This window comes from Passer domesticus, chromosome 25, assembly GCF_036417665.1.
Source record: "Passer domesticus isolate bPasDom1 chromosome 25, bPasDom1.hap1, whole genome shotgun sequence".
NCBI classification, from domain to species: Eukaryota; Metazoa; Chordata; class Aves; order Passeriformes; family Passeridae; genus Passer; species Passer domesticus.
In genome coordinates, this window is record NC_087498.1 from 2736928 (window position 1) to 2763845 (window position 26918).

The 26918-nt window shown below is 48.6% G+C and overlaps 1 protein-coding gene across 1 annotated transcript in view; it reads left to right on the forward strand.

Moving 5' to 3' along the window:
- SYT6 (synaptotagmin 6) overlaps positions 1–26619 on the forward strand; it is a 37289-nt gene extending 10670 nt beyond the window's left edge. The window contains exons 2-7 of the mRNA XM_064398980.1: positions 8197–8530; positions 11897–12455; positions 16651–16771; positions 17626–17797; positions 19430–19580; positions 25059–26619. Of these exons, the coding sequence (XP_064255050.1) occupies positions 8197–8530; positions 11897–12455; positions 16651–16771; positions 17626–17797; positions 19430–19580; positions 25059–25130 (1409 nt within the window). The 3' untranslated portion in view covers positions 25131–26619. The remainder of the gene's footprint in view (positions 1–8196; positions 8531–11896; positions 12456–16650; positions 16772–17625; positions 17798–19429; positions 19581–25058) is intronic.
- The last annotated feature ends 299 nt before the right edge of the window (positions 26620–26918 follow it).

Genomic DNA, 26918 nt, shown 5'->3' on the forward strand with positions numbered 1-26918 from the left:
GTGGGTTCCTTCCACCTCAGGATATTCTAAATTATGCAGCAGCTAAAGGAAACCACTTTGGATGAAGTTGTCTCCTGTTCCAGTTCATTTCCCAGCTGCAGAACCACATCCCCACAAGGAGCACAGCCAGTGGTGAGGGAAGCCCTGGCCCTGCTCAGTGAAGCAATTTCTGCCTGGCTGGGAGGGATGAGGCTGCTGTTTGCTCCTGGGCATGGAGCAGCCACTGGAAACACTGGATCCCTGCGAGGTCTCCATATGAGGGGTTGTCTCCATCCTCAACGTGCAATAATGAGATGGTTTGAGTTTTATAGTCTTATATAATTACTCTCAAAATAGCTTCTGATTCATCCTCCCCTTTGAAGCTTATAGTTTGCATTCTGATAAGCTCTTGCATGGCAGGAACCCTGTGGTAGCAGCAAATTAATTTTTAAGAAGTTTTTTGCTGTCTAACTGAAACTTTGGCACAGCCACTTGGAGCATTCCTGTCCTGACCTTCCCAGGATCCATTTCATGGCTGAGTGTGTGCAGGAGATGAGGAGCTCTCTCAGGGTTCCTGGGGAGCCTGTGCTGGCAGGAGGAAGCTGGTGGGAGCTGATAGTGCAGACTCAGTGTCCAGGGACAGGGGAAGCACAGCAACAGGAAAAATCTCATTTTAGCTTGCAGGGAGACTCTGGCTGGATGGGGCTTGAAGGAACCTGGAAGGTGGAAGGTGTTCCTGCCCATGGCAGGAGGTGGAAGATGAGCTTTAAAGTCCCTTCCAACCCAAAGTATTCCATGATTCTCTGAATGTCTCTTCTCAGAATACTCCCCTCCTGAGCAGTCCCAGCCCTCTGCTCTGAGAGGGACCTTTGCCACTGAGCTCTGTGTGGTGAGCTGAGTGTGAAAGTGCTCAGCAAACTGTGAGAACTTGTTTTCAACCCCATTCCCTGTGCTGTCTTCTGTGGAATTTTTGTGGTTGGTATGGAATAACAAAACAAGGCTTGGCCATGTCCAGAGCAGCTGGGACTGGCTGCCTTCACCTGGAGAAACCTGTCCTGTGGTGCTGGGATGTGCTGGGAGTGGGGAGGGTTCTGTCAGGGTCTCCCTGGGTGTTTCATACCATTGTGCAGCCCTGGCCAGCTGAGAGGAACAATCAGTAGTTTTTTACTTTCATTCCCTGGTTTGTGAGCAGGGACAGGACCTGAGGGAAGGGCCGGAGCTGTGCCAGGGTGTTTAGGTTGGATTTTAGGACAGGTTCTTCCCCCAGAGGGTGCTGGCACTGCCCAGGCTCCCCAGGGAATGGGCACAACCCTGAAGCTGCCAGAGCTCCAGGCGAGTTTGGATATCACTGCCAGGGATGCCCAGGGTGGGATTTTGGGGGGGTCTGTGCCGGGGAGGTGATGGACTGGATGATGCCTATGGTTCCCTTCCAGCCCAGGATATTCTGTAAATCAGTGATTCTGTGCTTTGTTCTGGATGGGTCACGGTGCCAAGCACTCCTGTGATTCCATCTCCCTCTGCCCAGGCTCTGGGTGCAGCGCTGGGCCCTGTCCCTGTCCCCTGTCCCCAGGGGAGCCTGAGCAGCAGCAGGGCTCTGGCTGCTCTGAGCAGGGTGTTCACAGCTGACGCCTGCTCCTGCTGCTGGCACCACTCTCAGCAGGAGCTCTGAGGGCCCAACCAGCCGTGTTTGTGACCCTGGGACCTGCAGTGACACGGGCTGGGGCGTGCTGCTGCAGGGGGGCCCTGCAGCCCTTCCCACCTCCCGCAGCATGAGAGAACATCTGAGGGGCAGCAGCAGCTCTGCCCCCCCAGAACTGTGTCCTGACCCGGCCCTGTAACATCTGCTGAGAAGCTGATGGAATATTTTCCCCTCGCCAGGACCCAGCTCTGCTGCTGGAGCAGCACTCCCGCTGCCAGGCTGCCTGTGAAGAGCCAATTGACGGCAGCCAGACTTTGAAGTGACAGCTCCTAATGACTCGTCTAGCTCAGGAATATTTCAGGGCATATTCCTGTAGCTCCCGCCTGCCTGGAGAACACCACCAGCAAATCAAGAACTTGATGAAGTTTCAAATGGCAGCCAAATGGCAGTGAGGGGGCCTGAAATGTGACAACAAAGCCATCAGTAGGGGACAGGCACACTGGACACAACCCCAGCAAAGGGGGACAATCAGAGAGTGGGCTTGCAGTGCTTCCCTGTCTCTGCCATCCCCTCTGCAGCCCCAGTGCCCACAGACTGTGAGATCTGGGAGCACAGAGCCTGCTGCTGCAGGAACTGGGGCTGTAGGGACAGGGACACTCTGATCTGTACTGCGCCATTTCCTCTGCCTCCATTCCCAAGGCCATGGCAGGCTTGGAGGGGGATGAGGAGCTGGCTGAGGACTGCTGCACTGCAGCTCACCTCTCCCCCAGTGCAGCATGCCAGGGTTTATCAGCCAGCCAGCTTTCTTTCCACAATCCCTGTTGCAAAGGGCTCTGCTTGCTGCTGCCCTCCCTGCTGCCCCTCAGGGTTTGCTCTGTGCTGTCCCCAAAGGGGACATTCCCTCTTGTCTCTGTGGTGCTGCTGGATGCTGCTCTGGGGTTCTAATATTTGATTTCCATTCCATCCAGTCTCTGTTCCTTCCTCCAAAGCTGAGCAGCTTTGCTAAATAAACATCTCTGTGGCTGGGGTTTAATGGAACCCTTCCTCCTCCTCTGCAGCTGCTGCCCTGTGCTCCCCCCTGCCCTCACCTCTGAGACCCACCACAGCTCCCCGTGCCCAATTTCCAGCCCTCAGCTAATCAGGCTTACATTTCTGATGCTCCTCAATCGAGAGAAAATGAGATCAGCAGTTGGTGGGAGCCTCACGTGGTCTGCTCTAGCCCCAGAGCTGCTGCTCTCCTCCAGCAGCACCTCTTGTACCAATCCATCACTTGAGTGCGTGCTCCCTGCAAAGCCCTGCAGAAACAGAACAATATATCCTCACAAACGCTCCTGCAAGAGAAAAACCTAGCAGAAAATGGACAGAGCAGCCTGGGAGTGTCTGCTGGGCTGGTGTGAGTAATGCTTGCTGTGTGGCACTGGGGAGGCAGTCACGCAGCCAGTGTGAGTGAGGTGATCACCATCACCCTGCTCTGGGCTCTGCCAGCTCCTGGAGCTGCCCTGCCAGGGGCATTGGCTCTGGGAGGATGTTCCATGCCCCAGCTGCAGCTCAGAACAGCCAGGAGCTGCTTTTACAGCTGAAGGGATCCCAAGCTCTCCTTGATGTCCAGATTTTCCATTAACCACCAGAAAGATTAGGAGAAAGAACCTCTGACAAGGAAGATGTCCCTGGGCTCTTGGCAGGGTCACGCTGGTGGCTATGTCGGGCAGAAGGTGGCAGAAGGTCAGTCAGTCAGTGTCACCTCTCCCTTGGTGGGGGGCTCCAGGGCTTGAGAAAATGTTTGTGCCCTCACAGGTGACAAGAGAGGAAGGGGACAGCCAGGTCCTGGGGGCTGGTGGCATCAGCCTGGTCCCACACTGCACCTCACTGAGAATTTCCAGCCTCTCCAGCTTCCACTTGTACTATTCCAACTTTGTTTAAATGCAACAGGTAGCTGGAATGACTAATGGCTGCTGGAGTGCTGAGAGAGCCATCAACCATGTTGTGTTTTCTCTGTGGGGAGTGGGTGGAAGGAAAGCTAAATTACATCTTGGGATATTAAATATAACTCTGCACATTAAACTCGGAGTTATCCATGAATCTCTTTAATGACAGCACAAGCTACTTCACAGCAGTAAAAGTCAATGTTGCCACAATTAGACCACTATTGTCTTGCAGTTAATAGACTGCTCTAATCATGACTTTGTCATATTATTAATCGCTTTTGGGTTGGACTTTTGCTAATTATCCCCTTTGGTAACTCAGTTGAGGCATTAGGAAGTCAGCAGGGACATCAAGCTGAAAGGCAGTCGGACCATATCTCTTCATTAGCTCCCATCCAGGATGAAACCAAAGGGGGTTGTGCTGAGGAGCTGCTCTGTGATCCACGGACACCGTGGTGGGAAGGGCTGGATTAACCAAGGAGTGTTTGCCCTTTCCTCAGTTTGCTTTTAGCTTCACAGTTTTAAACTGTAAACCACTGTTCCTTTGTCCTGCCCTGGGCTGTTTGTCTTTGATTTAAAGGCAGGAGGAAGTAGTGACCTTGGAAATGTTGTAGGTTTGAGCTTTTTGGTGTGGTTCAGTAGCAAGGGGTTCGGGTGTTACAAAATCACTAAAAACACAAACCAAGAAGTCAAGTCAAAGGAGATATGGGATCAGTTTTGGGTGACATTGAGGGAATTCAGTCTTGTTTGTGCTCTTGGTGTCCCCATTGCTGTCAGCTTACGGACTTTTCTGTGGTGTTTTGGTAACAAGTAGGATATTAAATAGGCATATAATAAATACACAAGCTCGATGGCTTATCCTAAACATATCAGCTCAAGCAGGTAGATCACAGAATCACAGAATCATGGAATATTGAGGGGTTGGAATGAACCTTAAAGATCATCTGGTCCCAAATCCCTGCCGTGGGTAGGGACACCTCCCACTAGACCAGGTTGCTCAAAGTCTTGGCCTGGCTTTGAGCACTTCCAGGGGTGGATCCTGTCAGTGTCCATGTCCATCCCTGTTCCTCATGGCTCAGGAGGGAGCTCTGTCACTGCTGCCCTGCGGCCAAAAGCATTTTCCAGCCGAAGATTCCTCAGGGAAGCAGCGCTTGCTCCCAGAGGGAGCCAGGCTGGAAAACAGCCATGTTAATTTGTGTTTGTAACCTTCTCCTTTTAAGCTTTATCTTTTCAATTACAAGCTGTAATAAGACCAATTTTCCGGTTTCTCCCGTGTCTCCCAAGGGAACTGGGTGAGGATGTGGGAGCAGAATTGAGTTCCACACGACCGGGGTGAGGAAGGGCTGGAGCTGCTCTGCACTTGTACCACAGCACCTACCCGATAACAAAGTGGCAAATAACTGTGAATTTTTAAGAGGGAAACAGAACAAAACCATAATTCTTGTCATGGTTTTCCCCGGGTGGGACATTGCTCAGGATGATGATGTGAGTCTCCCTTGTGAGCAGTTGGGATCTGAGCTGTTCCTGCCTTAGACAGAGCCCTTCCTCACTGCTGGACGCAGGCACATCCCTCTTTTCTCTCTTTCCCCTCTTTTTGCCCTCTTTTCCCTCTTTTCCCTCTTTTCTTTTCCCTCTTCCCCCAAATCTTGGATCCAAACCTTGAAAAAGGGGGGATAATAGCAAGCAAGGAGCTCATTCTTCCCCTGGGCTGAGGTGTCCTTTTGGGGGAACTGGCCTTACCTCCACCTATGCCTGGAAAACCAAAGCATCCTCTGGCCCCGGGACATTTTCTGTTAGGTGAGGAATTGTTTTTACAGTTTCTTGTAAGTTAAAGGACATTTAAAGCATAGCATTTTCAATACCAGGTATTTTTTAGAAAGTAACAGGTATTTTCATATTCATAAGAGAAAGCTCATTAAATCAATGAAGGTCAACTCTGTCCAATTGATATTTAAGTTTAATAAGTCACAAAAAAGCCTTGAAGAATTCAGTGTCATCTTCAAACAACCCAATATTCTAAGCAGGCAGATGCTTAAAAACTGTCTGTAAAATCCTGATTTCTTCCACTCGTGCTCTGTGTCAGCTGTCAGAGGAAGGAGTAGGAGGTCATGCATAAAAGTATCTGTGAATCCTGTCAGATGCATTATGAATGCCAGCCCTGCAAGGAGTGACAGGAACCAGGATCTTTCTCAAGCTGGCAACAGGTTTTCTGAAAGGATAATTGATTATTTCTGATGGTTCCCATTAATGAGCCTGGTGTGCTGGCAGAGACATGCAGCCTATAAAACTCCTTGGAATGGGTGGAAATATCTTTAAAAAATCTTCCCTGTCACGCAGCAATTCCCAGCAGTGAGAGATTCTGCATTGCAATGATTTCCTTTGTACCAACACAGAGGTATTTGCAAAAAGTCCAGGTTCTTGAGTTTTCTTATGAATGTTTGACACTGAGTTTCCTGGGCACAATTCCAAGATTTAACTCAAAGGATAGCGAAGTGGAACCTCTGTGCTCTCAGCTTTGGTGAGAATACATTTAGGCAAATCTCTGAGGAAGCTGTGCTGCTGTACAACCTTATTTATTATTGAGTAAGATGGGACCTGTTTATTCACCCCAGCAGCGATCTGTGTTTCCACCTCGGAGCTACAACAGAAAATAAATTACCTGTACAGGAGGCTGGGAAGGGAAAGAAAAGTTGCAAAAACCTCTGGGTGATGTTTATCCTTCCCATCCCATTCCTTCGAGTCAAAAACCCACAGGCAGCCAGGGAGCTTTGCCTGGAGCTCCTGCTGGATTTGCTGGGCTCAGTAATTTTGTGGAAAAACAAAATCCTCCAGGATATCAGGAACAACAGATGGCTCCAGGCACTGTGCAGGGCTGGCTTCTTCGGGTGTGGATGTCACATTTTGTGGCTGGTGCTGCCTGGAGATTTCACTTATCCCAAATTTGCAGTGGCTGCTGCACTCCCTGAGAGACCTGAGCAAAATGTGATGGTACAAATGTGCTCCTGAACACTTTGCTGTCATGGTTCACCAGTGGTATGTGGGGGGTTTGTTGTTTGGTTGTGATTGTGGGTTTTTTTTCCCTATAATTTAAAAATTAATCTATTTATTCAAGATTAAAAATCAAGTCTTTCCTCATATTTCACAGATTTTTCATCAAGGCAAGCTAACCTGGGGGTTTGGGCAACTTTGCCTGGTGAAAGGTGTCCCTGTCCATGGCAGGGGGTGGAACGAGATGATTTACAAGGTTCCTTCCAACCCAAACCATCCCGTGATTCTATGATTAAATGTCTTTTTACAGCTTTACAAAACTAAACTGCACGATCAAAGGGATCAGGAGGTGTTTTATGGCTCCTGTTTAAGGTAAAGAACATCAGGATTCACACTTAGAGCAGCTGGGATGCAGCCCAGAGGGGAGGTCAGAAATGCTCAGGGCACCCATCCCATTCCTTGGGGCTCAGGCAGGGAATTCAAACTCACACAAAACACTCATAGTCCAAGAATAGACATAAATAGGATGGGTAAGAGGTAATGCTTGTTCCATGTAAACTTTTGCAGGTCTTGGTGGTTTTTTTGGTTGTCTTTCTGTCCTCACTTTCACTTGGGTAGTTTAAGGAATGTGGCTTTACAAATAACACAACCATCAAGGAATTGTCCATGAGCTCAAAGCAATCCATGGTGGAATTCTCCACAGTCCTGAAGCTGCAGACTTATCTCCAGAACAAATCCTGCCTCCACCATCAGGGACTGGTGTTTCTTGGAATCCTGAGCTCTCAAAGTTTTGGTCTGGATGAGGAACTGGGAATTAATACACTGTAGGAAAGGCAGCAAAAATAGCCAATGTTTTCTCTTTGTGCAGTGCTGTGAATCATTTCACAGCCTAGATGATGTGTGTATATATATATTTTTATATACACACACACATATATATATATCTGAATTTTCCATTTTTCCTGATTCGTCAGCCACACGTATGGAAGCTCTTTCCAGAAAAAGACTGAAATTCAGCACACATGAGGTAAAAGTGTCTCAGAGCATCAGAGCACACACGCAGCTCCTGTGCTGTTCAGAGTGAGCGAGGCTGTGTAGCACTTGCTGTACAAACTCCTGCTATGTTTGGTTTCTCTGCATCAGCAGCTTGTGATTATTTTTTCCTTGGTGTTGGTATTTATTTTATATTCCCTACGGGTACATCTGGACAAGATGTGGGTGCTGATAGTACAATAACAATCCACTTCCAGGACCCTGGTAGATGGATTTTTTTCATTCCTGTGCCTGAGCAGCTGTGACACGAAGCAAAAAGGCACACAGCACCGAGCTTGTTTCTATCATGGAATTGTACAGATCTTCTTGATTTCAGACTCAGCAGTTTGCTGATGCTGCAGAACAAACCAAGGATGGTATTTTATAGCCAATTTAAGCATCAGGGTGTAAAACTTCACAGCTCTGTCCATATGGAGACACCCATTTTCTCCCCAGGTGTGTCTTGAGCCTGTCAGGGGGTGCTCTCTTGGGTTTGGCTCTGAGCTAAGAGCTCTCCATTAATTGTGATTTAAGTCAGTTTGGACCATTTCTTCCTTTTACTTATGATCCTCTCACCATCTGTCTCTTCTCTTCTTCTTTCCCACCCCTCCCTGTCGCTGTCCTTGTCTCCCTCAGAGCTCTCCGTCAGCCTCCTTGCAGTGATAGTCATTGTGTGTGGCCTGGCCCTGGTGGCAGTGTTTGTGTTTCTCTTTTGGAAGCTGTGCTGGGTTCCCTGGAGGAACAAGGCCCTTTCCTCCCAGCTGGCCGTGCTGCGCAGCGAGGCAGGCCACAAGGACAGCATGGCAGACAAGCTCAAGGACACGGGGGCCATCAGCTTCCTGGAGGCGGCCGTGAAGATCAGCCACACCTCCCCGGACATCCCTGCAGAGGTCCAGATGTCCATGAAGGATCACATCATGAGGCGCACGCGGATCCAGCGGCAAACCACGGAGCCAGCCTCCTCCACCAGGTGAGGGATGGGGTGGGATGGGGTCCATGGGGTGGGATTGGATCCATGGGGTGGGATTGGATCCATGGATGATGGATGGATGGATGGATGGATGGATGGATGGATGGATGGATGGATGGATGGATGATGGATGGATGGATGGATGGATGGATGGATGGATGGATGGATGCATAGGAGAGGATGGGACAGGATGGGATTCATGGGATGGCATGGGATAGGATGGATGGATGGATGGATGGATGGATGGATGGATGGATGGATGGATGGATGATGGATGGATGATGGATGGATGGATGGATGATGGATGGATGGATGGATGATGGATGGATGGATGGATGGATGATGGATGGATGGATGGATGGATGGATGGATGGGATGGGATATGGATACTGACAGCCTGGTCAGAGAGAGAAAGCCAGAAAAACTTTCCCAGGAATTTTTCTGGGGAGTTTTGAGAAGGCTGAGAGAAAGAACTAAAACCATCTTACAGCTGGTGTTTTGAGCAGTTTTTTTCTCATAAGGCGTTTATCAAAGGGTGTTTCCCTAATTAGCCTAATTAGTCATGTGAGGTGTGTTGATTAAATGACCAATCAGGTCCACCTGTGTTGGAACAATGTATAAAAAGGAATGGGTTTATAATAAAATTATTATTAGCCTCCTGAAGAGTCCTGGAGTGTGTCACTCATTCATCCATTCCTGGCTCAATTGTGATGATGGGATGGGTGTTAGATTAAGACTTTATCTGACTTAGAGATGGGGTAACTGAGAGGTGTTTTAAAAGCTTTTATTCTATTTTCAGTCTCATGTGAAGGGTGAAGCAATACAGATGTTATTAGTTTAAAAAAGTATCTACAAATCCATTTCCCCCAGATGGCATGGTGTGGCATGGCATGGCATGGCATGGGCTGCTCAGCCTGGAGGAGCCTGAGGTTGGAGTTGTTCAGGTGCTGCAGCTCCTCCTGAGGGGCAGCTCTGATCTCTGCTCTCTGTGACAGTGACAGCACCCAGGGAATGGCTGGAGATGGGTCAGAGGAGGTTTAGGTTGGGTATCAGGGAAGGTTCTTCCCCCAGGGCGGGCAGAACTGCAGCACTGCCCAGGCTCCCCAGGCAATGGGCACGGCCCCAAGGCTGCCAGAGCTCCAGGAGAGTTTGGACATCACTCCAGGGATGCACAGGGGGATTGTTAGGGTGTCTGTGCAGGGATAAGATCTGGATTCAATGCTCTTTGTGGGTCCCCTCCAGCTCAGGATATTCCATGATTCTGCTGGGTGAGGCTGAGCTGCTCAGCAGGGACACTGCTCTGTGAGCAGCTGGAGAGGTGGGAGGATTGTTGGATGGAGCCAGAGGTTCAGATAGCATCAGGGAGACTAAAGAGAGCACCTACCCAGCAGATTACTGTCCAAAGCTTGGCCATTAACCAATGAATATGTTAAGACTGTGGCTCTTTTAAAAAATCAGGGATTCAAGCCCTATTACTGCAACTTGACCTCATTGTGTCAAGTCACCCGCATGCTTTGGCCACTTTAATTTTGTTCCAACATGAGAGGCAGGCTGAAGTATCAATGATGTACCCTGTCAGACAGAATTAGACCTTTTGGCTCTCTCTCTTTTGTGGCTCCTGGCAGAAACAATTAGATCAGCACAATTGATGGATCGCTCCCTGCACAAGCCCTGAACCAGCTGTGCTCGGTGCTTGTGCTCAGATGGGGACAGAGACATCAACATCACCCTCAGGAAGTCAGGGAAAGGCTGTGTGAACCCTGAGACTCTCTCAGCTTGGACACTGAGGACAGATTTAGATTAGATGTTAGAAAGGGGTTCTTTACTCAGAGTGGGGTGAGGCCCTGGCACGGGGTGCCCAGAGAAGCTGTGGCTGCCCCATCCCTGGAAATGTCCCAAGGCCAGGTTGGAGCAACCTGGGATAGTGGGAGGTGCCCCTGCCCATGGCAGGGGGTGGAATGAGGTGAACTTTGGGGCTCCTTTCCAACACAAACCATTCTGTGAAATGCAGCATCTCTCCTTGACACAGAAGGAGGTGAAACAGGGACAGGAAAGAGGGATCACAGGCTCCTGGCTGTGCCCCAGCACTTCTGTTTGCCTCGCTGGCCATGCCTGGGATGTGCGCAGGAGTGTGGCAGGGAAATCAGGCACTGCTCAGAAAATTGGCTGCCCTTTTGCAGGATTAGTGAGGCACTGATGGCAGCCCCCTGTTTGAAGGAGCTGAGTTAGATCAGCACGGTGCCACCTGCATTTGTGAGCCACACTCTTTTATTTATCCACACTGCTTTTTGGGCAGCTGATTCCCTCTCTGCATGCACACTCTCCTTCTGCTTTTATTACACCTTTCCAACAGAGGAGAAAAAAACCCTCAGCCAGTCTGAATTAGGACAAACAAAGTGGGACTTAGCTGTACGTGGGCAGGTTTCAAACACACTTTCTCCTTGGCAGGTTCTTCTGATTCACAGCCCAGCCTAACCCTGTCCAAAATACCTCTGAGGAGCCTGCCAAGGTCTCCAAGCACCACGTATCACTGAAGGCTAATGCTCTGGCTGTAGAGTTTTTAGTTTGGTTAAATAACTCTATAAACTGCTCTTGTAAACACCAGATAATCTGAAATAATGCCCTCAGTCCACAGAAAGCTTTTATGCTTTGTTCAGATAAAGCTTTGCTTACATACAGCTTGTGCTGGAGGAGAGCTCAAGGCAAGAGACTCTTCCTGACGAGGCTGTGCCTCCCTCCCTGTCAACAATTATCTATCAGTGTCTGAAGAGTCTGTTGGAAAAGTCTGGAAGCAGCAATACCCAGCAAAGCCAGGCTGGACAGGGCTTGAAGCAAACTGATCTAGGGGAAGGTGTCCCTGCCTGTGGCAGGGGATGCAATGAGGTGAGCTTTAAAACACTCTGAACCCAAATCATTCTGTGGTTCTACGAAGAAAGCCTCAGTTTCTGAACTGGTTGAGGTTCTCTCACCAAAAGTAAAAAGCCAAAAAAAAGGGGGTTTTTTTGTCTGGGAGAGCTTAGTGCCAGTATCTTGGAGGTGTAAGGACTGAGGTGGGGAAAGTCTCCACGTGTCTGTGGTTTGGGTAAGGAGTTGTTGGGACCCATCTGTTCAGCTGTGGGCTGTGACTCGGGCCACAGGTGAGAAAACACAGCTTGTGGCAAATGCTCTGGAATTTAAGAAATTTGCTGGATTGGTTCCTTGCAGGTTTTTTGAGGTGTTCCCTCCATAACACACCTGGTTTCAGTGCAGAGCTCAGGAGCACCTATAGAACTCATTCTGCGATGTTTTTTGAGTCCAGGGGCGAAAACAGGACATGAAAGCCATGTCCTTGGAAACCCACCGGCTGTTGGTGTCTCCCTCCTGCAGGCACATCTCCTTCAAGAGGCACCTGCCCCGGCAGATGCACGTGTCCAGCATGGACTACGGGCTGGAGCCGCCGGCCGTGGCCGAGCAGCCCACCAGCATCGGCCGCATCAAGCCCGAGCTCTACAAACAAAAGACCGTGGACACCGAGGATCCCAAGAAAGAGGCAGAGAAAACCTGTGGGAAAATTAACTTCACTCTCAAGTACGACTACGAGAACGAGACGCTGACTGTCCGAATTCTCAGGGCTTTTGACTTGCCAGCCAAAGACTTCTGCGGCAGCTCGGATCCCTACGTGAAGATCTACCTCCTGCCCGACCGCAAGCGCAAGTTCCAGACGCGGGTGCACAGGAAGACTCTGAACCCCACCTTCGACGAGTCCTTCCACTTCCCCGTGCCCCACGAGGAGCTGGCGAGCAGGAAGCTCCACCTGAGCGTCTTTGACTTTGACAGGTTCTCCAGGCACGACATGATTGGAGAAGTTATCTTGGAGAACCTGTTCGAGGACTCGGACCTCTCGCGGGAGACTTCCATCTGGAGGGACATTCAGTACGCCACGACGGTGAGTAGCTGCTGGGCAGGGTGGGGCTTCTCCACAGGGGTAAATCCTTCGTGGATCCCAGCTGATGGTTCCTCACCTCCTGTTAGCCCAGGGAACAGCAGCCATGGCCTGGCTCTCTGCCATGTGTAGCCTTGGAGTGGCTACCCAGGACAGAGGCTAGACAGATTAAAGTGGGTATTTATTAAAGGCCTTCAATATATCTATTGAATTCAATATATCTATTGATATCTATATTTATTTGACTGCCCACCATGGGCAGTCAAAAGCCTGGCAGAGACTACCCCCAAGGTGGACAACTGTCACGAGTTTCTAAGACAGATAAAAGTTTGGTCTGTTTGCATATCAGGGGTTAATTGTCCAATTATACCATCAGGTAACTAAGTCATATTCCTCTGGTTTGCTTCTGCCCCACGATTCACTTTTGTTTATAATTTTGGGGCCTGAGGCAGAGGATGATCTTGGTTCTCAGCCCTGGAAGGATTGTTTTGTCTGACAAAAACGTGAAGAAAGCTTACTAACACTCTATATGGAGCTCAGAGTTGTACACTAATGCAGTACAGGATCTGAAAAATATAAAAGCTAAAAACTTAAGGCACCACATGATCACAGTAAGGAAGAGCTCTGTGGGGCCAGTACCAGCCCCTTGGTGCTGAGAGGTGCTGGATGTGCTGCTGGCAACTCTTCCAGAGCTGGATTTGGATCTTTTAATAGTTCTATTGAATTCCCTCTGGAAAAGAAACCAAGCCTCAGAGAGGAAAAGTCCCGGCCCTTTCCATGTCACAGGGAGCTGGCAGGAGAAGCCAAGTGCTCACATTGATCACTGAGTGCAGAGCAGTGACATTAACCTCTCCATAATAGCTGTCTGCTCCTCCACCGCCCTCCCAGGAGGATCTGGCTGGTCCTCAGGGCGAATGAATGATTGAACTGCTCTGCAGCTGGACACTAAATCAGCCATTGTCATTGTCATTTCACATTGTTATTCCTGAGACTGAAAGATGAGACATCCCCACCCCTGTGGCTGGAAGCGTGGGCCCTGTCACATCATTCCTGGTGACTGGCAGGATGCCACAACTTGCAAAAATCTGTCCTGCAGCTTCCCTCATAGCTCATCTCATACCTTTGCTCCCCTGCTTTCTGTGATGAGGAGGGAACTGTCAAACACAAATATTTACTGTGGCCAGCACTGCCACAAGACATTTGCTTTGTAACTCTGGTGCTTTTTTTTCTCAGCACTGTGTTCCCCACCAACTGAACCTCTTGGTGACTTCCACCAGTGCTCATGCTCCTGCTGCAGGGTGTCCAGAACTTTCTGACAGCTCTGTGAAGCCCAGCAGGTGTGCACAGCCCCGTGTCCTGTGCTGCTGTGCCCAACAGGGTCCCAGGGCACTCAGGGGACACACAGCACATCGCCCTGGAAGGTGGCTCAGGGGCTGGAGCTGTCCTGGGAGGGCATGGAGAGCATCGTCCCTGCCAGCCTGAGGACACAGGGGTGGAGGTGGTGCCTGGAGGCACCCTGGGGCAGCACTGGGAGCGTGCTGGGAGCTGCTGCTGTGCTGCCCTTTGAGCATCCTGCTTGGGAGAGCTGTGGGAAGGAGGCACAGGATCAACCATGAGGAAAGCAACAGTTGGAGTTAGCAGGGTGCTCACAGCTCTTGGCTTCCAACCTGCAAACAGCCACGGCTCTTGTGATTGATGGGTGGTAATGAAAGCAGAAATACTGGCAGAGAGACAGGCAGGCAGCAGGCACATCCTTCACCCAGAGAGGGGCTGCTGGAAGGGGAGCAAAGTGCACCTGGTGTGCTGATGCCTCCTGCAGGAACCTGCCTGTTGGTTGTGCAAGCAATAATGGATGTTTTCCTGGCTAAATAATCTCATTTAGTGGGGGAAAACTCCACAAAAGCAGGTGGAGATACACCAGCAGAAGGGTTGTTGAAGGAAGAGCCTCCAGAGAAGGTGTGAGGGGAGCAGAGCCAAACCCATGCCCAAGGTGTGTAGAGCAGGAGCCCAGCAGAGCTGCCACGGACACATCCAGCACCACGTTTGGCCCATCCCCTCATCCTCTCCGTGCCATTCTTAAGGAATGTGCTGCTCCTGGAACATCTCAGCCACCTGCAGCACACCCAAGGACATCTCTGTTTAATCAAAATTGAGAAGGGTAAATACAGTTTGCATAAAACCCCAAGAAAGCTCTGGGTGCCTAATAATGCATGAGATCAATGGTGTGGGTAAGAGGGTAGGAACACACTTAAGAACTTCTCTGCTCAAGTAGCCAGCACTCAGCTACTTAATTAATGACTGTACAGCTTGTGAATCAGGGAAACATCTTTGGTTTCAAGTCTATTGATTCAGAGCTTCCATTATTTCCTAAAAGGTACTGATATGAATTTTGGAAATGTCCCAATGTCTATAATCTGCAAGAAAATAATGTACCCACAGGACACGCTTTGCTCTCTTGTATTTATGGTTGCAAAGAAAAATCTCTTGACCTGATACAATGAGGTCAAAGAATAAATTATGTTCATTTTATACCCTGAACGGGTCCTCTCAGTGCAAGGAGAGGAATAGAAGATGAGATAGTGTCCAGAGGGTGCTCTCACCATCTCACACAGGGCTGCTCTCTTCTGACATCTTGTCCAAGGTCTCCTGCCCTCGTCCCTCCCACACCAACTAAGAACAAAGAATGCATGAAAGAACAGACCCAATCAAAATTTTATGTAATATTCATTAGTATTCTGCACATCTAAGTGGAATAAAGATTTAATCTTTGCCTTACCTGAGAATGAGCAGGAAATAATTTGGCAAAAACCTCATCCATCAACAAGATCTATTCCCCTAACACTTAGCAAAGCTTTAAGTGCATTTACTTGTCTTTCTGGTTCCATCACTCTGCTCCTAACAGCCACAATTTCTCTTCAGCAGATCATTATATCACATTGAAAGGAATCAAACACACTGTTTCCCAAAATAAATGGCTTGTTTGCTCTACAGATGTGGGATCTGTATGTAGAAAATAAGATTTTTTTAAAAATCCATTTTTAGAAGGTGTTTGGAAATCTTTTTGCTGACTTCGGATGATGATGCTTTCTAGTTTAAATCAGACATTTGGTTTGTTTATTTTTCCCTGACTTCCCATGGGCAAGGCCATGATGGAAAGGGCTTTTAGGAGGTGTAGTCGATGAAGCTGCAGGTACAAGAAGTGCTAAGAGCCATAGATAAAAGTTATTTGATGGGGCACTAAAAGAGTAAATTGTGTTGGCTTCTGTGTAATCCTAAAGTACCAAACATTTCTGAGTGCCATCTGCTGGTTAATTCCCCATTTATGCTCACAAAAACACAGCCCCACGCTGTGCCAGCTCCTTGAGGGCATCTCAAAGGGCTTGGTGGTCCAAATGTAGAATTGTCACAAAATAAAAGCTCAACAGAACATTCTTGATTGTCTTCTGGCTTAAAGTTTTACCCTCCAGTTGGTAACTGCCCAAAAACTCACACTCACCTTCAGAGAAAACCACTGTGTTACTCAAAGACATTTTCATTTTATGCAGAAATGTTGGGCACTGTCAGTCACAAACCTTCATTGCTGAATTCATCCCTGCCCACGGCAGGGGGTAGAAAATAGAATATATTCAAGGTCTCTTCCAACCCAAACCAGTCTGTGATGTTCTGTACCCTCAGAACTGATGGCACTGGCTGTCACAGAAAGTTTCTGAGGAGATTTCTGCAGTGCACAACTGGAGAACACGGCACCACTGCATGTCAGGAGCTCATCTTTCTGTCACCTCACTGTGTTTGTCACATTCTGGAGGAACCAGGCACCAGAGACATGTACAGCACATTCAAACAAGACTTGATACTAATTTGATTTCCTCACTGCATTGATTTGGTGTGAGATATCCCATCTCCTCTGTGTGAGCCGTGGAGCAGGAGTGCTGTGCATTGGCTGTGCATAGCTGAGAGGCTGAATTAGGAAGCACAGTCTCCACTGAGGCAGAGGAAGATTGTCCTTAACTAAGATGTGAAGGTGTAACCTATTTTTCCTGTTCTCTGTATTTTTAGCAAATCGTGTTGGGGTGCACTTAAATCAAGTAAAATACCCTTTGCTGCAAATGGCAGAGCAGAGGAAATGCTGGGGTGGAGGAGGAGGCACCTGGCTGGTTCTGCACGTTTCCAATAAAATCTGTTCTCTGCTTTATTGAAGGAAAGCGTGGACCTGGGCGAGATCATGTTTTCCCTTTGTTATTTGCCAACTGCAGGTCGCCTCACCTTAACAGTCATTAAATGCAGGAATCTCAAAGCTATGGACATCACTGGTTACTCAGGTGGGTGTTTGGTGGCTGAGGAGGACCCCCCTGCAGCCACATCTCCTCCTCTTCCCTCGCTGTACCCTCAGCAGATGGTGGGTGAACCATCCCAGGAGTACCTGAGAAGCTTTGTCTGTGTTTCAAATGCAAACACAATTGTTAAAGTAGGCAATTTGTCACTTGTTTCCCATCCCACTGGAGGGTTTGCAGGGTCAGAGCTCTGATCCATCTCTTGGCCTGCACACTTAGATCTCATGGAACCCTTTATAGCCAGAATCAACTCTTTCACCCCAAGATCAGGAAAGGATCATGACCCACCTGGATAAATCCCACTGGAATGTGCATTCCCCTGTGCAGTGGCCAGTAGTCAAACCTGAGGATCACAGCCACCTAAAGACTGTATTTGCAGTTTCAAAGAGCTGACTTGCAAATGTAGCATGCACAAATTCTGGTTTTCATCATAAAATCCAATTTATTTTCCAGACACCAACTTCAGAGTACTTGAATTTCATTGTACAAAAAGCAGTAACAACAGAGACCTTTGCAGAAAATGTTTCTGCTCAGCTGGAGCTTAATGCCATATGAAATGTCTGAGAATTGAGACTTCAGGTGAAGCCAGCTCAGCCTTTCAGCAATAATAATAATGCAGTGCTGGTTCTCTGGTGCCTGAAGTTCAAGCCACCACCCACACCAGTATGAGAAATGGAGGATTTTACTGGTCTGCAAATAAACTTTTAGAAAAAAGTCCATTTGAAGAGCACCTCTGGCTCATGTGAACTCACAGCCCATCATCTGATAAAGCTGTTTCTATATTGCAAAAGTAACAAAACACATTTTCATCAACAAAAGGTCTTCTCTCTCTTCCTCCCTAGATCCATATGTCAAAGTGTCTTTGCTCTGTGACGGGCGAAGACTGAAAAAGAAGAAAACCACCATAAAGAAAAACACGCTTAATCCCACCTACAATGAAGCAATAATCTTTGACATTCCCCCCGAGAACATGGATCAAGTCAGCCTCCTTATCTCTGTCATGGATTATGATCGGTAGGTGGGAGGCTCTGGAGGGCTGGAGGGGAGAGCATCCCATTGGGTGCAGATTTTCCAGCTCAAATGCAATTTTCCACAGTGTTTTCCACAGCCTCGATGGCAGAGCTCAGTGGTATCCACCTGCCCCTGCTGATATATTGCTACAGTGACATTGATATTTATGGTTATGGAAAAATAACGAGTTTGGCAAGGCTGGTCCTTGCTTTATGGCATTTCCTTGAGCAAGTGCCATTTCCCCTTGGTTATTTATTGTCCTGCAACCCATTTTAGAAAGCAAATAATGTCAGCCCGAGCAGCACTGGGTGTATGAATTATGAATTACTGAAGCTGGGGTTATTCTTGCTGTAGAGCACCTCTGTGTCTGCGCTGACCTGCAGAAATAATTTAAAAGCTGCTGTAATTGCTGTGGTGATGGCAGGGCTGGGGCACACACCACAGCCCAGGCTCACCAGAGCAGGGTCCAGGCTTTGCCTGCCAGGTGTGGGCAGCCAGAGGGATGGAGGGATGGATGGATGGATGGATGGATGGATGGATGGATGGATGGATGGATGGATGATGGATGGATGATGGATGGATGGATGGATGGATGGATGATGGATGGATGGATGGATGGATGGATGGATGGATGGATGGATGGATGATGGATGGATGATGGATGGATGGATGGATGGATGGATGATGGATGGATGATGGATGGATGGATGGATGGATGGATGATGGATGGATGATGGATGGATGGATGGATGATGGATGGATGGATGATGGATGGATGGATGGATGGATGGATGGATGGATGGATGGATGGATGATGGATGGATGGATGATGGATGGATGGATGGATGGATGGATGATGGATGGATGGATGATGGATGGATGGATGAATGATGGATGCATGGATGGATGGATGGATGGATGGATGGATGATGGATGGATGGATGGATGGATGGATGGATGGATGGATGGATGATGGATGGATGGATGATGGATGGATGGATGAATGATGGATGCATGGATGGATGGATGGATGGATGGATGGATGGATGGATAAATGGATGGATGGATGGATGGATGAATGATGGATGCATGGATGGATGGATGGATGGATGATGGATGGATGGATGGATGGATGATGGATGGATGGATGGATGGATGGATGGATGGATGGATGGATGGATAAATGGATGGATGGATGGATGGATGATGGATGGATGGATGGATGGATGGATGGATGGATGGATAAATGGATGGATGGATGGATGGATGGATGGATGATGGATGAATGGATGGATGGATGGACATCAACAATAGGTAGATCCATCCCTTCACCCATTCATTGGTGGATGGAGGGAGGGAGGGAGGGAGGGAGGGAGGGAGGGAGGGAGGGAGGGAGGGAGGGAGGAAGGAAGGAAGGAAGGAAGGAAGGAAGGAAGGAAGGAAGGAAGGAAGGAAGGAAGGAAGGAAGGAAGGAAGGAAGGAAGGAAGGAAGGAAGGAAGGAAGGAAGGAAGGAAGGAAGGAAGGAAGGAAGGAAGGAAGGAAGGAAGGAAGGAAGGAAGGAAGGAAGGAAGGAAGGAAGGAAGGAAGGAAGGAAGGAAGGATGATGATGGTGCTCCTCCTCTGCTGTCCCTCAGGGTGGGCCACAACGAGATCATCGGGGTTTGCCGCGTGGGGGTCAACGCCGAGGGCCTGGGCAGAGACCACTGGAACGAGATGCTGGCCTATCCCCGCAAGCCCATCGCCCACTGGCACCCGCTGGTGGAGGTGAAGAAATCCTTCAAAGAGGTGTGTGGGGTGTCCTTCCCGTGCCTGTGCTGGGCGGGACTGGGCTGGCTCCAGGCTTTCAGAGAGCTCCTGCTCTCGCCTGGGATTTTCTGAGCAGAGCTGAGGGAATTTTCTCACCAGAAATGAACTCTAGAAAACAAGCACTTCTGTATCGCCTCGAAATAGCTCCTTGAGCTTGCAAGCAAGACTGAGAAGAACTGTATTTACAGATGTGACTGTTACATTTTAGGTTTTTTCTTTTCTTTTTCTTTTTTTTTCTTTTCCTTTTTAAATTAGAAATTGAGAGCAGTAAGGAAAGAGAATGCTGCTCTGATTGCAGAACAAATTGTCCAGGGATATTGCCTATTTCAAGTTTCAATTTTTCATCCTAAAAGATTTTTCTGTTGACTCATCTCAGCCTTTGAGGGAGAATAAATAGAACAAATGTAATTGCTCTAAGCATCTCCAGAGAAAGAGATTGACTTGATGCAGCCCCGGATGATAAAATAGGGCTAAAATGCCTGGGTACCATTTTGACCATCTCTGGCATTTTCCTCCCCCTTGCACTCCAATTTCTCACGCTTCTGTGGAGCTCTTTGCCTTTGCCTGATTTAGGTCATAATTTCTGGAGGACAGAGATGTGGAAAAGGGCACACACGCCTTTGACACTTCAAGTATGAGAACAAAGCACCAGCATTTGAGGCCAGTGATACGATAATAAAGGCAATAAAGCCTCCCACTGTATCTGGGGCTGAGGAGGTATTTTCCCTCAAAGCCACAGAATAAGTACTTAACAAAAAGCATCTCATTTTCCCCTTGAAGTTGAGTGCTGAGCTGTGCTGAAAGGCAGACACTGGGCTTGCTGACACTCCACAGTAGTGAATTAGTGTATAAACCCTCTCTTTCTTTGAAATCTGCTATTTTCTCAAAAAAGAAGGGGTGGGGAAGGTCTGGCACAAGATGCCCAGAGCAGCTGTGGCTGCCCCATCCCTGGGCCAGGCTGGATGGGACTTGGAGCAACCTGGCATAGTGGAAGGTGTCCCTGCCCATGGCAGGGGGTTGGAACTGGATGATCTTTAGGTTCCTTCCCAACCCAAACCATTGCATGATTAAGAAGTCAGTTTGTGCTCAGTGCCCTCTGTCCCAGCCCAGGTTGGTTACACACAAAGGAAAAGCTGGCAGTTGATATTTTAGCTTAAGACACAGGGGAGGTGGATATATCAGACAATGGACACCTGAAAATTCACCCTCCCTTGTTTGAGGTGAGTTCACCCTGAATCAGCACAGGGATCAGCTGTGCAGGGCTGGGGTGACTCAGAGCAGAATTAAACCCTTGTGCACTTTGTGTGCAGTGCCAGCTCAGCCTTTGGGTGCTGAGCAGCACCAGGACTTCATTCCCCTTCCCCTGCTGGCCCTGGGCAGGAGCCACATCTGGGCAGGCTTCATGTGTCACCTCCCACTGCCACGGGGAGCTGGGGACCAGCAGAAATGGAATTGATCTCTCATTTCATCTCTTGGCATCTGTAGCACCTCAAAATGTGACACAGCTGCCATGGCTGTCCCAGGGACAGGAGTTCCTTCTCCAGGCTGCAATTTTTATGGCTTTACTGCACTATTTTTCAGATGCAGGTGGGGTTTTGAAATAAAAACTCCTGTAAAGTTTTTGAAAATCGCTAAGAAAAAAAGTTAAAAAAGGCATTATTGTTATGATGAAACACAAAGAAACCAAGGAAGACATGGAAGATGACTCACCTTCTAAAATATACTTTGAAAACCATGGCTGAGCCCCCAAGACTCTGGAAAAAACCTGAGTGAATCATTTCACCCCTCAATGCACAGGTCAGGAGCTCTGCTTAAAAGGAAAGAAAAAGCCCTCTGATCATCTGTTCTGGTATTTCTGCCACAAACTGGTGCAGAGAGCCAGTAAGCAAATGGTCCCTGTGTTTATTTGCCCTTTTAGGTTTTAGCACTGCTGTCTGCAAATCCCCAGTGCAGCCTAAAAGAAAAACCAAACAGAAAAGGCACAGGCTCCTGGAGAGAAAATAATGGGAAATGGTATTTGTTGGTTACAAAACATTGTATCATCTTTTCCATGTTGTTTTTGGGCATCTTTGAAAAGAAATGTGGGGTTTTGGTCCTGTGATCCCAGCTCTGGGTCTCTGTGCAGCTGCTCCATCCCGCTGCTGGCTGTCTGTCCGTCTGTCCTGAGCATGCTGGGGGAGAACTGCTGGCCCTTCATGCCTTCCTCACCTTTGTGGGGGTGAACTCAGGCTGTGCTGGCATCCTGAGCCATCATTTCCATCTTCCTCTTTGTCTTCTTCATCTTCCTCTTTGTCTCCTTTTTCTCCAAGCACATTTGTGCCAGGCAGCAGCAAAGGGAGCGTTTGCTTCCCGGCTGATCCTCGTGATGGTCTCTGTGTGCTCTGACCATCAGTAACAGCCTCTGGCTCCATCCAAATCTTCTCTGATTGAGTGCTTGACCTCAAACCAAGGCGAGTGAGCTGGGATTGAATTGTCCCTTTGATGTCTAAATGGAGGGATGGTGACTGGAGCTGCTCCAGGCACTGCCATCTCCTCTTGCTGTGATTGGGATCCCATCCCCCTCCCCACCCCTCAAGAGGGAGAAAAGTGTGGGAATACAGAATTTCTTTGCTAACCAACACCCTGCCTGGTGTGCCTCGAAAAGGCTTTGGCCAGGAAAATGAGCTCCCACCATATTTTGGCTACAGCTCAGAGTCACAATTTCTGGTGAATTTACCAGGAAAATGTCACCAGAGCTGTGCTGCTTCAAGAGGATGGCCCAGCCCTGAGCCCCTTACCCTGCCACAGCAGGGATGGATGGATGGATGGATGGATGGATGGATGGATGGATGGATGGATGGATGGATGGATGGGTGGATGGATGGATGGATGGATGGATGGATGGATGGATGGATGGATGGATGGATGGGTGGATGGGTGGATGGATGGATGTGTCCATGGTGTTGGACCAACAGCCTTCTCTTGTGCTAGGCCACAATTCTTTGTCCACCATGAGGACCTGGGCAGCTCCAGCCTGTCCCAGCAGCCACAGTGCTGGGCTAACATGGCCCAGCCCCTCATTTCTGTGCCAACAGCCACTTGGGCCCTTCCTCCACGAGCTGGTGCCGCTCCCTCTTTTCTTTCACTGCTGGAAAAGGCTCCAGTGAAAAGGGAAACACTTTGGATGCACATCATGTCTTTGGTTGCTCCATATTTATCAACAGTGAATAACAAACCATAATGACTGCACTTCTCTAATGACCATCATCATTACAGAGGGAACATGGAGAACATGTGCAAATGAATCATTAATTACAGGCTTTTAAGCGCTATCCTCCTCACACAGATGTTCAGAAGGCGCGTTTCTGAGCAGGAAGGGAGAATCCCTCTTTGTGGGGTTATTCTGACAATCAATTCTTCCCCTCAGCACAAGCTGTTCCTGGTGTTCAGCCCTGAGGCCCCGCTGGCAGCTGATCCCTCCCCGGGTCCTTCAGCCACCCCACCTCTGTTCCTCCTGCATTCCTCCACCCACCAGCCAGGTTCAGGGGCGTGTGCACAAAGGGAAACAGAAAATTCCAGCTCGTTCTTCCAGGATTTGAAGGGAACTTCTGAAAATGGGGATTTCCCCTGGGATCTGTGAAAGACAAACCGTGGAATCGCGGAGTTGCGTCATCAGCGCGATGCAAAACGGGTCTTTGATGCTGCCAAATGCCTCTGACATCCAGCATTTATTTGTTTAAAACGTTGCTCCAGATAAAAACTGGTAACTCTCCTGAGAGCCAAGTCATGCCCATAACAGAGAATAATAATTTGTTTTTAAAGATAAGCCCTTCCAGCCTTCTGGGCCTGTTTGATTTTGATTGAACTGGTCCCAGTTTCTGACTGTTGGCTACACAATGCATGGCTCACCTTTTCAATTAAATGACGGAAAAGTATCTCCAGGTTCCTCTCTGGTCATTTGGACCTATCTTTGGAAGAGTTTTCATCACATTTTTGGAGTAGCAATGCTGTCCTTGTCATGCAGACAGCACGAGGCAAAGAGCATGGGGAAGGCTCTGCCAAAAGCCCATTTCTGTTCTAATTTCTGCAATCTGTTCTGGCAATTCTCATAGGGAGGTTGTACCCGTATTATCAATTCCTCAGGGATTTTAGGCAATTTTGTTGACATGAGAAACAGAGAGGAAAGTGTTTCCTTACCTTAAGACAGCTGTTTGGCAGGATGAGTTTCTATCTTCTTCATTCATTAATTTCTGCTCAGCCCTGCTGAAATACAGGCAGTTCCATGCCAACCATGCAGTGAGGTGCTTTACACTGACTGGTCTCTTTGGGGAAGAAAATTGGTGAAATTGGCCAAATTTTTGACCTCTCCAAACCCATGGAGCATCTGCAAGGGCCTGCTTGCCCTGCTCAGCCTCCCTGTGTGTTCTCTTGTTTTCATTCAAGATGGTTTTGCCAAGGCAAGGGTGAGGTCTGCTTCCCCAAGTGAGTTTTCACCCACAGAAATGAAATCCATACATGCTTAAACATTAATATCAGCCAGCAAAGAGTTTCTGCTGATCTGGGAGGGGAGGGAATTGATCCAGGCAGTGGAAATCCTGCCTCCCGTTGTCTCTGGGAGATGTCTATCATTTGTCACTGGAATTTAATATAACAAGATGGTGAGATGGGCAAGTGCTCAAAAGCTTCAGGAATAATGGGTTTGAATTATGATAATAGCCCCCAAGGCAGATGACAAATAATTTATGATCCCCTAAGTATGGTAAAAAAAAATGTTTGCTCCATCTACCGAGTCTCTGATCTGATTTTCCCTTTGAGAAATGTCTCTGGTGCTGTGGACAGAGCTGCTGTGGAGTAAAATTACCAGACTGGAAAGACTCAAGTACTTCTGAGCTTAGACAGTATTTTAAAACCAAAAAGACAACAGCAATAAAGCAGGGAAAAGCTGAGAGCACTTTGTCTTCACAGCACACACAGACACTGTTTATTTTCCTTTTTTTTTTTTTTTTTGATGAGGAATCCTCACAATTGGGAATTGATTTACAAAGCAATAAAGTAAATTGTTCAGCAATCCCTCCTGAGTGGTTAAACACGGGCATTGCATAAATTGGAACTTGTAGAGCAGAAGAGAGCACAGCAGGGCAGGATCTGGGCAGGGGTGGGATGGGATGGGATGGGATGGGATGGGATGGGATGGGATGGGATGGGATGGGATGGGATGGGATCCATGGGATGGGATTCATGGGATGGGATGGGATCATGGGATGGGATGGGATGGGATCCATGGGATGGGATGGGATGGGATCCATGGGATGGGATGGGATGGGATGGGATGGGATGGGATGGGATGGGATGGGATGGGATGGGATGGGATGGGATGGGAATCCTGAGGAAGAGGAGATGGCCAACACAATGCAGGACTGGGAATAACCCCAGACAACCTCTCCTGTTGGATTACCTTGGTTTCTCCTCTGTCCCCAGTGGCACGGCCGGGCAGCGAGCTTCGACAGCCAGGGCTCCTGTCCCTCCCCCAAACCACCCCCCACGCCGTGATCCGGAGCAGGGACAGCAAAATGGGACTATACCAAGTAATTTTTGCACTTGGCCTTCAGTCTCAGTGGTTGCTGAGGGGCGGTGGCGGCAGCGGGACTTTCCGGTCTAGTTGTTCCTGCGTAAGTAAAGGTAGAAACCCGTTTTGTGGTCAAATATGTTTTTGTCTAATATGTCTCCCAAGGTGATGTTATTTTTGTGGCTTTTGCTGTACGGATCTGTTTCCAGAGGGAGAAGGTGGACTGAGACATGTGCTGGGAGTTTGGTCTGTAAAATAACGTGTAAAATAGTTTTTAGTGTGTGTGAAGGCTGGAAAGGGGCGAGGAGGTGTCTGCAGGGAGCAGAGGTGGCCAGGACAGGGGACAGGGGACAGTGGCCACTGGAAAGCCGTGGCAGAAGATGGAAGAGACTCTTCCAAGCCACCAGCAGCTCCATCCTCGTGGTCAGCCCCAGCCCTGCAGAGTGTCCCTGGGTTTCCTGTTCATGTAGAGGTGTCCATGAGCTCTTAGAAGTTTGTGCAGTGTGTACCCCATAATTCCTTTTGTCATATATTTAAAAAATGCTGTTGATTCCTCAGGAGGTGAACCCTGGGTTTTTTCCCCTGTATCTGAAATCTCCCCAGAGCTATTTGCATGAACAGTTTCTTCAGCCCCCTTTGTAGCTGCTGCTCATCCCCCAGGACATCCCCACCTTATCTGGAGTGGAGGGAACGACGTGGCCACAGGTGGGATTCAGAGAAATAAAAGGGGAAAGATGTTACAGAAATGGGTGGCAGCCCTGCATGAGCACAGGGTCTCTATTTCTTATCCCATCCAAGTAATGAAGGGTGACCAAGGGGCAAAGGAAAATACAGAAACATGACTGATGCTAAAAAAAGCTTCCAAACTTTTTTGCTAAAGACTGTCAGCACTTTCTTAAAGAATAAAGTTTCTCAGCCCAAGCCCTGAAAGAAGGTCAAGTTCTGGAAAAAAAAAATAAAAATGAAGCTTTGCTGGTTCCTTGGCTGCAGAGGCCAGGAATGAAGTTAGAATATCCCAAGCACTGGCTTTACAGCTAAATCAGCTGATCTGTATCAGCCAGCTGTGGATTTTGGACATTTTCTCATCCTGGATTTTTCTCTGAGTTAAGAAGTGTCTTAGTGCTGTTTGTTCCACCCTAATTAAATTAGGCAAAAGCAAATATTTTGGTTTGGAGGTAGAATTTGCGAGCGAGGCAGCCGGCTCTCCTCCCCTCAGGTCAGCAGGACTGTGCTCATCAGCCACAATCCTCAGGTCAACTCCAGCTTCCATTTCCCCAAATGTCACCACGTCACCCCAGGCTGCACATCAGGGCTGGCACAGAGGGGTGTCTGCATTGCTCCTGGGTGAGATGAATCCTTTGTTCAGTGAAGGGTAAATACATCATTCCTCATCACACCTTGTGTCTTAATTCTCTTTATGTGCCACACGCTATAGGAGCAGAAACTCAATAAAATGATTTGATTTGTAAGTGCTGCCCTGTCTGGTGGAATATTTCCTCCTGTGGGAGCAGGAATTGTGTGTTGTGTGGTTTTGGATGGGTGCAGTGATCACAGTGGGTGCCATAAAATGTGACAATGGCAGAGCCTGGCACAGTGGGGCTGGGCAGGGGCACACGGTGGCATTTGGGGCAGACCTCAGCTCTGCAGCTCCTGCCTGGGCTGGGACAGCCACACCACCCCAGGGACAGCCCCTGAGCACCAGCTGCAGCAGCAGAAAGTGTATTCCAAGCACACTGCCACAAAAAAAGTGACAAAACTGCATTGGTTTCCCA